The 15,340-nt window shown below is 43.1% G+C and overlaps 1 protein-coding gene across 1 annotated transcript in view; it reads right to left on the bottom strand.

The window, feature by feature from the left end:
* RSBN1L (round spermatid basic protein 1 like) overlaps positions 1 to 15,340 on the bottom strand; it is a 52,389-nt gene that overhangs the window by 12,412 nt on the left and 24,637 nt on the right. The window contains exons 3-4 of the mRNA XM_072147235.1: positions 3,119 to 3,753; positions 33 to 170 (exon numbers count right to left, since the gene is read on the bottom strand). Of these exons, the coding sequence (XP_072003336.1) occupies positions 33 to 170; positions 3,119 to 3,753 (773 nt within the window). The remainder of the gene's footprint in view (positions 1 to 32; positions 171 to 3,118; positions 3,754 to 15,340) is intronic.

Genomic DNA, 15,340 nt, shown 5'->3' with positions numbered 1-15,340 from the left:
TGATTTTAAATTAAATTACATGGTTTCCATACCTTCAGGAGAGGAGAATCTTCCAACATGTCCAGGAATTCTGGAAAGTAATCTCCCACCTCCTCATCTACTGCCCCCACCAGGCTGATCTGCCTCATTGCACCGGCTCTGTAAGTACCATGAGAGTACGTCCTCTTGACCTAAAGAAAGAAATGTGCACATGTGCCAGGATGAAGTTGAAGCTCGTTCCACCTTTTAATACCAGGAACGTTTTTCTAACCATAAAACTGAGGATATTGTATAATTTGATGTGATTTTTACATAAACTAATAAAAACATACAAGTGCCAGCAAGATAATGTGACAGTGGAGCAGAAAAGGAAAATAGCATCTCCCACTGGTTCTTTTATTAACCCCTTATCACCGACACTAGTTTTCAGCTCAATGACCAGACTCGATTTTTCAAATCTGACATGTCTCGCGATAATTGGTTATAACTTCGGAACGCTTTAACATATCCTGGTGATTTTGAGAATGTTTTCTCGTGACACATTGTACTTCATGTTAGTTATAAAATTTAAGTGATAAGTTTTGCGTTTCGTTCTGAAAAAAAGTGAAAATTTGGCAAAAGTTTGTAAAAATTCTTCATTTTCCAAGTTTGAAATGTTCTGGTTTCCAGACAGGAAGTAAAACTACCCAAAAAGTTTGATAATTAACATTTACAGAATATCTGCTTTATGTTGGGATGATATTTTATGCGTCCTCTCACTTTTCTAGGATGTTATGAGGTGCAGAACTTTAGGTGCGATTTTTCTTATTTTCATGAAAATTGCCATAACTCACATTTTGAGGGACAACTCGGCTTCCAAGTGACTTTGAGAGGCCTAAATAATAGTAAAACCCCATAAATTACCCCACTATAGAAACTTCACCCCTCAACGTATGTAAAACAACTTCTATTAAGTCCATTAACCCTTTAAGTGTTTCACATGGGTTAAAAAATATGGACCTGCGATTTAGAAACTATGGAATTTTTTTGGAAATACATTCATTTAGGCCAAAACTGACATTTTCAGAATAAATTAAATGATGAAACGCACTGCAACGCTTGATGCCCAATTCCTCCCGAGTGTACTGATACCACATATGTGGTGGTAAACTGCTGTATGGGCGCACGGCTGAGCATAGAATGAATGGAGGCGCCGTCCACAGCAGATTTGTATTGTCACATTGTACGACCTATAAATTTTTATTTTTTTTGGTAATGCGATCATATGAGGGCTTATTTTTTATGGGATGAGATACAATGTATAAATAATTTATTTTGGGAGTCTAAAGCTTATTCATGAGATTTTATTAACTATTTCAAGGGGGACACAAACAAAATCATCAACTTTTATTTTGGATTGTGAGCATTCCCCCGCCCCCCCCCGCTCACCGTAACGTAAAAATAATATTTTATCTTTATTCTCTGGTTCACTACGATTGCGGTGATACCTCATTTATATAGTTTTTCTTATTTTGCTCAATTTTCCTGAGCAAAACCAATATTGGAGAAAATCGCATTGTTTTTACTATTGACAACTTTTCAGGGCCATAACTTCTGTATTATTCTGTTGTCAGATCTGGTTGAGGGCTTATTTTTTGCGAAAACAGTTGTTCTTTTCAGTCGTATCATATTAGGTACCGTAACTTTTTTTGATCACTTTTTAGAACATTTTTTGTGATGGTGTTTGATGAAAAATTGTATATTATGAGAAGTTTTTCGAGTTTTTTTTTTACGTAGTTCACCGAGCGGGTTCAATATTGATTTAGATTTATTGTACAGATTAATACGGACGCGGTGATACCAAATATGTACGTGTTTTGTGTTTTATATACTTTATTTGCATTTTATGTGTTACTGGGGAGATTATGGGACTTTTATTTTATTTCTTTATTTAATTATATTATAAAAAGATGTAATTTTTTTTTTTTAACTTTTTTACATTTTCTACTTCTTGGCTTGAATAAGCGATCATCTGATCGCTTATTCAAGCCTTTACACTGCAATACACTTGTATTGCAGTGTATAGTGAAAGTAACTGAGCATGCTGCGCTTACAGCCAGGAAGGCAGGACCCGGTGAGAAGAGGAGCCGACAGCCCCGGGTCACTCGTCGGGACCCGGGGCAGCGGCAGGAGGGATCGGATCCCCCGGTAAGCACACCGGGGGGGTCCTATCCACGGGGGACACACTTGCACGCCGCGGTCATGCTTGACCGCGGCGTGCAAGGGGTTAAACACCCGGGATCGGAGTTTTTCCGATCCCGGGTGTTAGTGCCGGGTCTGGGCTGTGATATCACAGCCCGACACCGGCACCAGCGAGACCCGGTGTCCCGAAAACTTCTTCTGATGCGCCGCCGTAGAAAGGCGTCGCATCAGAAGAAGTACCCTTAATGACCGCCGTAAAAACCCGATAGGGCGGTCATTAAGGGGTTAAAGCTGGAGCAAAGGGCATCATTGTTCAGATCGGTGTTTATTCTGAATATTTTTAGCCAATCAAAAGATTAAAAACCAAAAGAAAAAAAAAAGCAAAACAATGAAGTGAGTGGTGGGGCGAGGCTGGCGGCAGAGTGGGCCACTGAGGAACCGTGCAATTGTACACAAGGCCCTGCACTAATACGCCAGTGTAGCTGCCTTGCTGTGTACATCAGGAGGTTGGATCCTCCTCTATGTTAGTCTTGCCATTGTATTGTTCCCTTCATGCTGACCTGACAAGGCATGGTACTACAAGTCCTCTGATAACTCTGCGCGTGTCCTATCCAGAGCGTGATCCAACTCACCATGGTGTTCATGGGATAGTTTTAGCCCCTTAATCTAGCTTACTGCGGCAGTGTCCACTCTAATGGTGAAATAAACCATGTTACTAAAGCACCATAAATATTTTATGCAAAGACAAAGCTTCAAAGAGTAAACCTGTCCATGGCTACAGGCAGCGGAGTGCTGTACCGCAATCCTTAGCCAGGCAAAGCCTCCGGTTAAATCTGGTGCATCAATGCACTGCCTCTGAATATTGTCTCACTCCTATAATGTTAGGGTGTATCTAAGATTTTCTGCACTTAGGGAAAAGCCTATATAGACTCAAGTTTATATCAAATTGCCTTCTTACCTGAGCATGGAAGTTGGAAATAGTTGTTGTTTCAATGTCTTTCTTCCCCAAAATCTCCATTTTGACAGGCGAGTTTGGAAAGTTATAGGAAAAGTAATCCAAAAGGTCAGGTAAATAGGTAGCTGCCCCATGTACAATGCCCATGACGTAATAAGCTGCACAGTTTTCGTTTTCACTAAATGCCAAGCTAACAAATTCATCAGCAAACCTTTCCATCTCCACAGGAGACAGGTGAGAGAGTTCACTGCTGTATGCATGTATTAGGGAGGCTCCGCCATTGGGCTGGTGTTCTATGTGGATGAGGTGCTTGAATTCTAGACTGTCCAATTGCTTGAGCTTGTGCTGAACACGTGGCTCTTTCAGAGAGACAAAGCGAGACTCATTCTCCGCCTCAACCTTCTTTTCTTCAACCTTCACCACAAAGTCCTTAAAAGCCTCACAAATTCCACTTTTGGCTTCCTGGCTGTCATATTTACCCGGGTCACATATCAGTCCTGAGCAGATGGTCTGAATGGATTTACTGTACATTTTCGGCTGCTTGTGTTTTTCCCCCTCTTTGTGTTTCTTTTTCTTTTTCTTCTTCACCTTCTTAATCTGCAGTTCCTCTGTGCTTGGTTTGGACTTTTCATTTGATCCTATCAACAAAATAAAATGGTTATTCTTCCATTGTTAATTGCAGAGTTGCCGTTCTTTACAGTTGATATTTTCATTGAACTATACCATCATATACCTTCCCATTTCATTCTTTAATACTGGCTTACTAATTCAAGTCTGTATATGTGTATACTTACCTGCTTCCGAGAATCACAGTGCCTGCATGGTGAGCACCAGAGAGGAGTCTGATGTGCCTGATCAGAAGGGGCAGATTAAGACTGTGGGCTGTATGAATATTATAGCCCCTACAAGTCTGGGATTTACTTCCTATATTATCCTACCAGAATCTAGCTTCTTGGGAAATGGAGGATGCCTCCCTTCTGCCTCCTCTCAGGCTGTGGTTTTAGGGCCTTAAAAAGAACTTAAAATGTCCACAAATGACTCCTGTGTACATGTGTAATGGAATGATCTAACTAATCCTAGAGAAAGAAAATTTTTGTGACAATTTGATGTTTTTGGTAAATATTGACCAATATGAATTTTTAGAATATTAAAAATTTTTAAATTGCTGTTTTTCAGACGAATACAGGCAGTCCCCAGGTTACATACAAGATAGGGTCTGTAGGTTTGTTCTTAGTTGAATTTCTATGCAAGTCTGAACTGTATATTTTATCACTGTAACCCCAGCCAGAACTTTTTTGGTCTCTGTGCAAATTGGATTTTAAAAATGTTGGGTTGTCATAAGAACCAGGAGTAACAATAAAGCTTCATTACAGACACCTGTGATAACTGTTACAGCTGGTTATTGTAGCCTAGGACTAAAGTACAATAAATTACCAATATCCAGTGGTCTGTTTGTAACTAGGGGTCATATGCAAGTCGAGTGTTCTTAAGTAGGGGACTGCCTGTAGTTTTACTTCCCCAACAATCGAATAATATTTACCATATCTTGTAATCACATTGCCATTTTACTTTTTATTATGTTAGAAGGCTTACATATCTAAAAGCAAATTTCCAAATATACATGAGAATTTGCTGCAAACTATTCAATACTGATTGAATCTTTAAAGGGTTATTCCCACAAAGACAAGTGTCTTATGTGTACAAAATAACACACTCTAATTCACTGTTATTAACAAAAAAATTCAGCATTTCACAGACATAAGTCAAACCTGTCTCTATCAGTCCTGATGTACACAATTTCAGTTGCCCCTAGACACGACCCTGTAGCTTCTGACTTTAGGGTCGGGCCACCATGCAGCCGAGTTTCTGTCTCTCTCTACTCTGAGCCTGTAGCCCCGCCCGCTGCAGTGTAGAACGAAGCTTACAGACAGACCGCTTACGGAGCTGAGTTGGTGTCTTTCTGCTCTGTGTACTGTAGCTCACACAGATCAGTTCCCGGCAGGAGATTGTGAGCAGAGACAAGCTGCAAACCTCAAGGAGAGGCCGGCACATATCTGAGAGATGTACGAGATATCTTTTACACACACCGCACTGCTACATCTCAATCTCTGATCTGTCTCATCTCTCCTTCTATGTGTCAGCATGTTAGTACAATGTCAGAAGCCAGATGAAAGTGCCTATGCACCTGCAGCCTGATAATCTAACCACAAGAGGCCCGCCCACACCCTGGGATTTTACACAGACCAGCCAAACAAGGGGTGTGGGCATAGATTTTTTAGAACAGCCCCCTGTTGTGTTAAGTCACACCACCAAAATTTTTAAAAAACCACAAAGAGTTAGAGAATACTAGACAAAAATTACTTTTATTAAAGAAAATATATAATAAACAGCGGCAAGGCAGCAACAGCAATACAAGTTTAAAAACAGAGAGTGCCAAGTAGTAACAAAATCATGAATCAATTAAAAAAGTCAAAACTGGTCTGTGCCACATGGTATCAATCAAAGGACCTGAATAAAAAGTCACAGAAGTATAGAACCTATACACCTCATATGGAGCCAATATAGTTACCTAAACCAGTGAAAAGGCACACGTGTACAGCGTGTAGGCATGCACGGTATCCAGAACAGCGCAAGCCATAAAACAATGATAGAAAAGAGAAAAAAAGGTAGCTACCGACCTGAAGTAGTCACTACTTGTGACAATGCGTAAAGGGACCCACTTGTCCCCCATTCCTACGAACACATTTTTACCACCCACAGAGATCGCATTAACGCCTCACCACGCGTCATAGACGCCTGATGAGGCGCCATTACCCCCCAAAATAATTGCCATGCGTAAAGATACGCTTGGCAATTATTCCGTGTAGCGCGCAGGCTGAGCAGCCCGGCGCGCACTGTATAGGAGGGGAATGGCAGTAGAGTGATCGCATCGTGCGCGGGACCGCTCAGCAGGATGCAGCGATCTCTGGGATCTCTGAGCGCCGGACCCAGGGGAGACATGTGAGCCAGCAGTTATGTGATCCCGGGTGAGTGTGAGTCGCGGTACACTGCACTCTGTGTATGTGAGTGAGTGCTGTGTTGTGCCAGTGCAGGGCCCACTTAAGGCGGGGGAGGTGTGTGACAGGGATATAATAATGATACAGAGAGCGGTTACTCTCTGCATCCTCAGTGTGTGTTACAGCCGTGCACTGCACTCCCGTACGGGCCATGGCCGAGCCTCCCACTGTGAGCACTCAGTGCCTCCAGCCACCAGCGCTGCTTGGATCGGCCTCAGCATTATTAGCGTTCAGACAGAAACAGACAGGAAGCCCACTCCTATTTGATGTATAGTGACCCTGTGACCTCGCTGAGGAGGACAGCATGGTAGGAGTCAAGCCCTGTGTGTGCAATTAACCCTTTCAGTCTTGACTGACAGTCGGTTGTGTTTTTTTTATGCCCACTTTCTGCCCCCTGCAATGTTACCTGTGTGCCGCCTGTTCCACCACTCCCTTCCTCTTGACCTCCTATCTCTTTCCCATGTACAACCACCTAACTATATTTGCCAGGTCACCTTGCCTCCAAATTATATCCCTGCTGCCATTCTATCAATGCTTCCTTACATTAACCCTGAGAGTGCATTCACACAAGGCACATTTATTAAAGTGTCTGCAACAGTTTTCTGTCTGACTTTGCACTGAAAAGAAGGTGCAAACTGCTTGTACATGTATTTATGAAGTGTCTGCGACAGTATTGTGTCACGGCAGCTGTGTCCGCTGTACCACAAAATCCTGCACAAAACAGGGTGTTCTGGTGCAGAGTCGGACCGTGCTCCATATTTTTTACTGCGTCTTGACCGAATTATGTCAAAGGTGCATAAAAAAAGTTGTTGACACTTCCCGAGCAGTGCAGGGGGCATCAGATTAATGAAGAACGTGCCCCAGTTTTGATGAATCTGCCGCACTTGTGAGGAAACTGCACATAGTACAGGCTGCACTACTTTTGATAAATGTGGCCCACAGTGTTTGAACGTATGGGTAAGAACGCATGTGTTTCTAATGTTACCATGTGTTTGGATGCTTTCAAATCGTATTCTTTCATTGTTAGAAATGTATGCAAATGTGAAAGTGTTAACACAGCTGTTTACGTGTCCAGCAATGAATAAAAAGGCTTTCAAAGCAGCCAAACACATGATAACATGTAAAACACATAGTGGGGTTAGGAGAGGGGGCAAAAGTGGGGCCATAGGACACGTTATCTGCCACAAAATTTGGGAGCTATAGCAAAGGGGCTATAGAGCCGGCCCTGTGCCGTTGTGTGTGTGCGCTGTGTTGTGTGTGTGCGCTGTGTTGTGTGTGTGCGCTGTGTTGTGTGTGCGCGCTGTGTTGTGTGTGCGCGCTGTGTTGTGCCAGTGTGTGTGTGCAGTGAGCAGACAGATGATTCTTTTTGTATAAATAGCGTCTATTAACATTATAAACACCTATGAGATGTGTATATGTATTACCAAAATTTTCATACTCCTCATCGGCTAAAAATACTCCTCAAAAATGGTAAGAGGAGTATTATTACCCTTCGGTAAAAATGTTAGTGCGACCTCTGACCACCCATTACCTTTACCTCTTTACATTGCACTGAAACCTTGGAATACTGGCATTTTACTTTGTTGCATACCTATTGTTTGTATGTAGAGGTGTGTTTCCATTGACCTAGCTATGGTGGTGGGGGTTTTGTGTGAAGGATTAGGGTTGGACCTACACAGACACATGTACCACATTATGTACATTATAAAAGGTTTTTTCCTATGTGGTAGTCTACTTTAATACATATTTTTTTCATATCCAGCTGGCCATTTCACACACACCTTTATTTTCTTGAATTATGTAGAACATCTAACTATATACTCTCATACGGTGTACGATGACTACTGGGGACTTACTGGGACTAGGGATAAAACAAGCAGAACAAACACATCCATTTCTATGCTTTCCATAGCCGTGTGTAATATAACGTATATACTTGTTATTCAGAGTTTTTCAGCATAAGAAACGTACTCTGTACTAACCTTTCCTACACCGCCCCACAGCTCCTCTCCTGTAGCTCCGGCTCAGTCTTTGGGTCCCTGCTACGTCGCACACACAGGACCTCAGCCGCTTGCCGACATAGTGTGTGTGCTCCCATCAGAAAACACTGTCTGTAAGCAGCTGACCTCATGGTATATGCGACGGCAGTGTGCGGGGACCCATCCCCAAGACGGAGCTTCAGAAGACACAAGAGGACCTGTGGGTGGCGTCAGAAAGGTATAGCATAGGGGGCTGGTGGCTATACACTAGGGGGCTGGCTATATACTGGGTGTAGGCTGTGACCAATGCATTTCCCACCCTAGGCTTATACTAGAGTCTATAGGTTTTCCCAGTTTTGCGTTAAAATTAGGTACTTTGGCTTGGTCATGTATCTGAGCCACAAAACATAGGGCAGCTCCTATTTATGCTTATTTCAACTGAAAATAAAAGGACCGTGGATCCATGTTTGTGGTCCAAATATTCTAATTATTCACCGCATATAAAAATGTGAAAAGTGAAAAAAAGTTGCACAATCCCACAATGGGAGCAGTAAAAAGGTCAGCTTTTTCAAAGGACAAGTTGATCTTTTTATTAATACTTATATCTTACACTGCCTAGTACACCCAAGTTTGAAAAAATTATTGGCGCCATTGAGAGAAAAATAGAATGCAAAATAGGACTGGTATAAAAGGTAAGTTAATTAGACTGGTTAATAGGTTGGTAAGTTAATAGCAGGCAGAACCTCAGTTCTCTGTAGCACTTTTGTGCTGTGTAACAGCAGTGTGTACAATGCAGCATTTGGGACGAGAAACCCTATACATGTGGTTAGTGACACTATATAATTAAACGTAGACGGCAAAGACATGGTGCTGGGAGCTATAAATGTCTGCAGATTTACGTTCTAATCTTTTGCCTCAAAGCATTGCTGCACATATGAATTACATGCTTCATCCTGCTTGAGCAAAACACATGATTACTTTAATAACAGCCTATTCAAAAATCTGTTGCAGTGGATGACCTATATGCAAGGCAACCTTCAGCAGAAAGCCTACAACCCTCATAAATATACAGCAAATACAGAAAACCTGTTGTGGTAATACCTACATCAACACCGCTCATCAATATTTTCACAATCCCAAAAACTATTGCGTCCAGGAAACACTGTGCTGAATGTAATATCCAGACCTAACAATCCTTTTGCTATTGAACTGTAAATGCTTAAAGAGAACCCGTCATGCAAAATAACCCCCCTAAACTAAATATATTTTCATAAACTGCCATTAGAGAGCATTGCCTCTATCCCTTCATTGTCCCTCTACATGCCTGTAAACCTAAGCAATGAGGTCCTAAAGCTGTATGCAAATGACCTGTGAAATGTCCAATGAAGCATTAGCATATTCAAGCTGTCCACTCTATTCATGAGTGGGAGGTACAGCCAGACCCCCAGTGCATGACTGACAGCCTGTATAATGATGTGAGGCTGTATAATGATGTGCTTCCTGGTGCTGGTGGCCACGCCCCCTGCAGCCTGTGTGTGTGTTTAGGAGAGATACAACAGCTCCAGGCAGCCATGTTACACCAGAACATGTCAGGTACATGTGTCTCTCACCTGTATATTAGGAGGATGCAGCATGTCAGCAGATGACATACACGCACTAGCCATGCTTTACTATACATTACACACAGACATGAGCAGGAGGAGGAGAGGGGAGGGGTAACAGGGGTGACATCACTGCCTTTGACCATGTGACCAGCCTCATTTACATGATAAAGAATAGATGATTTTACAATGAATAATGTATGAAATAACTAGATAAAGGCTGGGATGGGATCCTTGTGATCTGCTCCAACATGTAGTAGTGACAGGACAAGTGACACAGACCTGATGACAGGTGTCCTTTAATAAATCAAGGATGCCCACTTATGGTAAAGTTATAGGTGTAAATAACATGTAGCCAGAGGTCGCACTAACATTTTTCCAGAAGGGTAATAATACTCCTCTCACCATTTTTGAGGAGTATTTGTAGCCGAGGAAGAGTATGGAATTTTCAGTAATACAAATATATAACTCCTAGTCGTATACATTGTTAACAGCCAGCCCCAAACCCCCTACCTCCCCACACTGAGCAGGCTGGGGCTACCGTCTCTAAATTTATTTCATTTACTTTTTGGGGTTTGAGGGCATAACACTTTTTTTTTTTACACCGTTTATTTTGGGAAGTGTATCGGGCGATAGTCCTTCCCAAAAACATAAGCCTTCTGAACAATGCACTTGCGTTCAATAACTAGCTAGATGTGTTTGGCTGCGATAAAGTTGCTACTTACTGAGCACAAGTGTCTTGGTTCAGGGAGGATTTTGTTCAATAGAATGAGTTTCAATACAATGTGAACACAGCCTTAGGGTCTTTGGGGTATTTATTTATTTTATACCTTACTTGAAATGCCTGGATCATTGTACAAGCACGATCACCTCCTGTGTCCCCGCCTCCTTCTCATAGATTGTAATCTCTTGTGACCATTGTACAAGCACTGTCACCTCATGTGTCGTCCTCCTCCTCATAGACTGTAAGCTCTTGTGACCATTGTACAAGCACTGTCCCCTCCTGTGTCGCCCTACTCATAGATTGTAAGCTCTTGTGACCATTGTATAAGCACTGTCATGTCCTGCATCCTCTCCTCCTCATAGATTGTAAGCTCCTGTGACCAATGTATAAGCACTGTCATCTCCTGTGTCCCCCCATCCTCATAGATTGTAAGCTCTGGGGACCATTGTACAAGCACTGTCATCTCCTGTGTCCCATGCAGTCCACCCACGCATAGAACCTCAATCATAACTATTTTGTACTTTATTGAATACATCTTATGTCACGCTCAGGTAACCACTATTAATTAGTTGAACTCCCTGGGAATAGGTCAGCCACACAAACCTGTGAGACCACCACACCAGGCACAGGACCCCCACACATGACAACAAACACCTTTGGAATCAAACACTCCCCCACTCTCCTTCTTTCTCACTCTGCTAAGTCTGCTAGTGTGCATGTGCAGCTGTATCTATTAGAACTAGAGACGGGTCAGGAGGGGAGGAGGAGCAGAGACCCCAGTAAAGGTCACATGTCCTGTCCTCCTGCCTGTGCCTTGCCACGCCCCTCTTTAGTGTAATTTGATTCCCCTGCTGCTCCCTATATGCTAGTGACACTGGACACAGCAGCTTGGAGAAGACAGTGACTGCTCTGTGCTGAGGGGGGCGTGGCCTGAGCTCCTCTTCTGCGAGGGAGGAGCAGATACATCTCTGCAGTGTAGTGGGTCCGTGTGCAGGGCACGTGACTGCTCTGTCTGAGCCGAGAGCCAGCGCTTTTACAAGAAAATCACCAAGCATATTTATACGCTTGGTGGTTTTTTTTGGAGTGTAAATGAGCCTCTGCATGCGTCATAGACGCTTGTAGAGGCGTTATCGCGATCTCTGCATGTAGCCCATGTGACCATCTCACAGACAATACCATACTTGGCCACAAGTTGTGGCTGGTATTGCACTCAACTCCCTTAAATGTAAAGAGTTCTGCAAATCCAGAACAAACCATGAACAGTCCGTATCTTTTCTCAGAGCTTTGAATTGTGCTGCCCCTATTACTTATAGAGGTACAGGCAGTCCCCGGGTTACATACAAGATAGGGTCTGTAGGTTTGTTCTTAAGTTGAATTTGTATGTAAGTCGGAACTGTATATTTTATCATTGTAATCCCAGACAGAACTATTTTGGTCTCTGTGACAATTGGATTTTAAAAATGTTGGGTTGTCATAAGAATTAATAGTAACACTAAAGCTTCATTACAGACACCTGTGATAACTGTTAGATCTGTGTATTGTAGCCTAGGATTAAAGTACAATAAATTACCAATATCCAGAGGTCCGTTTGTAACTAGGGGTTGTATGCAAGTCGAGTGTTCTTAAGTAGGGGACCGCCTGTAAATGAATTATCTGGTGGTTACTAATTAGGGCGTCTCAAAAAGGAAGCTAACGCCCAGTTATCAATTTGTTAAAAAATATTTCGAATAAACATCAAATTAGAAAATCCTTCATGGAAGATGAATAAAAACCCATTACACTGCCCTGAAGACTACATTGTATATATGAACATATTTATAGATGAAAGGCAGGTGCATCCTATCTGGTAGGTTTCGTTGTTACATTTCCTGAGCAAGGTCCTTGGTAACTGCTTTTGTATCAAGTCTTTAACCCCTTAAAGCCGCAGCCCTTTTTCGTTTTTACGTTCTCATTTTTGACTCCCCACCTTCAAAAAAAGTGAATTAGTCTCACCGGTAATTCTGTTTCCATAAGTCCACCATGACGGCACCTGGAGGTTGCACCTTGACCTTTGGTAGGGACAGGAAGTTGCGAAAGATATAAGGCCCCTCCTCTGCCGCTGTTCCCCAGTGTCTTCCAAATAACCACCGGGGTTCCAGTAGAGAGCTAGAAGATATTAGCCAGACATCATTAATAACACAGGGCAGGGTAAATATAGCCGTCATGGTGGACTTATGGAAACAGAATTACCGGTGAGACTAATTCACTTTTTCCATTACGTCCCCCATGACGGCACCTGGAGACTTACCAGATAAATAGATTAGGGAGGGACCACAGCCTGGAGAACTTTCCGTCCAAAACTCAAATCATGGCTAGAAGGTAGATCCAGGCGGTAATGTTTTGGGAATGTCGATGTACTTGACCACGTAGCTGCCTTGCAGATCTGGGAGATGGATGCTCCCCGTTTCTCTGCCCAGGAAGTAGCCATAGCTCTGGTAGAGTGGGCTGTTATGTTTTTTGAGAGACTCACATCTTGTAGCTGGTAGGATTTAGAGATGGTTTGTTTTATCCACCTAGCAATGGTGGAACTTGATGATTTCTCTCCTTTATTTTTTCCCCCAAACTGAATAAAGAGGTTTCTGCACTTTCTGAAAGATTTGGTTCTGTCTAGATAGATTATGACAGCTCTTCTGACATCAAGGGTATGCCAGAGTGCTTCCTTCTCATTCTTTGGGTTGTTACAGAAAGATGGTAAAACGATTTCCTGACTTCTATGGAAGTCTGAGACTACTTTTGGGAGGAAAGACGTATCTAATTTTAGTACTATCTTGTCTTCCGAGATGATCAGGAAGGGTTCCTTGGAGGATAGGGCCTGCAGTTCTCCAATTCTCCTGGCGGATGTTATGGCCACAAGGAAGGAGGTTTTGAGAGATAGGTCTTTCAGGCTGCATTCCGAGAGTGGTTCGAACGGAGGCTTCATAAGGGAGTCTAGGACTAGTGATAAGTTCCATTTTGGTATCTCTGATCGGATTGTAGGTCGCAGTCTTAAGACTGCTTTCATGAACATCTTCACCCACTTGTGCTCTGCTAATGGGAAGTCAAAACAGGCGCTTAAGGCCGAAATTTGGACCTTAAGGGTGTTAGGTCTTAATCCTTTAGAAAACCCATCCTGTAAAAAATCCAGAATTTTAATGATATCCGGTTTGCCCGGAATCGGGGAAAGGTCCCCGCACCAGGATATATACTTTTTCCAGATCTTGTAGTATATTTTGTTGGTGATTGGTTTCCTGCTTGCTATTAGGGTCTGTATGACCTGGTGAGAAATTCCCTTAGCTAGGAGCAATTCCCTTTCAGGAGCCAGGCCGCTAGGTTCAGAAACTTCGGGTCTGGGTAAAGAAGAGGGCCCTGGTGTAGCAGGTCCCTTCTGTAGGGAAGGAAGATGGGTCCTGAGATTGCTAGTTTCAAGAGAAGTGGGAACCAAGGTTTCTTCGGCCAGAATGGTGCTACTAGGATCACTGTTGTCCGACTCGATAGAATTTTTTGTAAGGTTCTGGAGATTAGGGGAAATGGAGGAAAAGCATATGCTAGATTTGTCCCCCATGATTGGCTTAGGGCATCCAGTCCCATAGGGTTGTCCTTGGGTGAGATGGAAAAAAATACCTCTGTTTGAGTATTCTTTTTTGAGGCAAACAGATCTACCAATGGAGAGCCCCATTTCTGGGTTAGAGAAAGAAAAACTTCCCTGTTCAGGGACCATTCGTGTGGGTCCATCTTTTCTCTGCTCAAGAAGTCCGCTGACTGATTCTCTGACCCTTTTAGGAATACCGCTGTTAAGGAATCTAGGTGATTTTCTGCCCAGGAGAAGATCTTCTTGGTGACCTCCATCAGGTCCGAGGATCTTGTGCCCCCTTGACGACGTAGATAGGCCACAGTGGTCACATTGTCTGAGAGGATCCTGATATTCTTTACCTGGGTTTTGGGAAGCCTTTTTAGTGTTTCCCATACTGCCGATAATTCCCTTAGGTTTGAGGATTGTCTTCTCATCCAAGGGGACCATGACCCCTGAAGGTAACGGTCTGGAAGAACAGCTCCCCATCCTGAGGAACTGGCGTCTGTTTGGATGATCAGGACTGGAGTTGGATTCCATGGTATTCCCTTTTCTAGATGCTGTTGGTATTTCCACCAGTTTAGAGAATTTTTGACTTCCAGGGGAATGACCTTCTTGAAGTCTAAATGATCCAGGTTCTTGTCCCAAATTTTTAGTGTCCACGCCTGTAGTGTTCTTACATGGAACTGGCTCCATGATACACAGTTTATGCAAGCTGTTAAGTGACCTAGCAGTCTCATGGCTGAACGGACGCTGCATGATTTTTTCCTCTGGAATTTGTCTATGAAGGAGGTAAGGGATTCTCTCTTGTTTTGTGGAAGAAAAGAAGTTTGGCGTCTGGAATCTAACATTACTCCTAAAAATCTTGTCTCCCTCTGGGGGTCTAGATGGGACTTTTGGAAATTTATAATCCAGCCCAGATTCTGCAGGGTTCGTATCGTCCGATCTCTGTGATTGAGAAGAGTCGGGGTCGAGTCTGCCACTATGAGGAGGTCGTCCAGATATGGAATAATTGAGATTCCTTCTTTCCTCAAAAATGCCGTCACTTCTGCCATGACCTTTGTGAAGGTCCTGGGGGCTGATGAAATTCCGAAGGGCAGGGCTCTGAATTGGATGTGGCAGACCTTCCCTTGAGGTGATTCCACTGCGAATCTTAGGAATTTCTGATGATTCTTGTGTATGGGGACATGATAGTAGGCGTCCTTTAGGTCGATAGTGCACATTTGTGCGCCTGGAGGAATTAGTGGGGTGGCTGTCCTTACTGATTCCATCTTGAAAT

The sequence above is a fragment of the Engystomops pustulosus genome, chromosome 4, assembly GCF_040894005.1.
Source record: "Engystomops pustulosus chromosome 4, aEngPut4.maternal, whole genome shotgun sequence".
NCBI lineage: Eukaryota > Metazoa > Chordata > Amphibia > Anura > Leptodactylidae > Engystomops > Engystomops pustulosus.
Note: the sequence above shows the minus strand (reverse complement) of the source record. Positions and strands in the feature narration are given on the sequence as shown.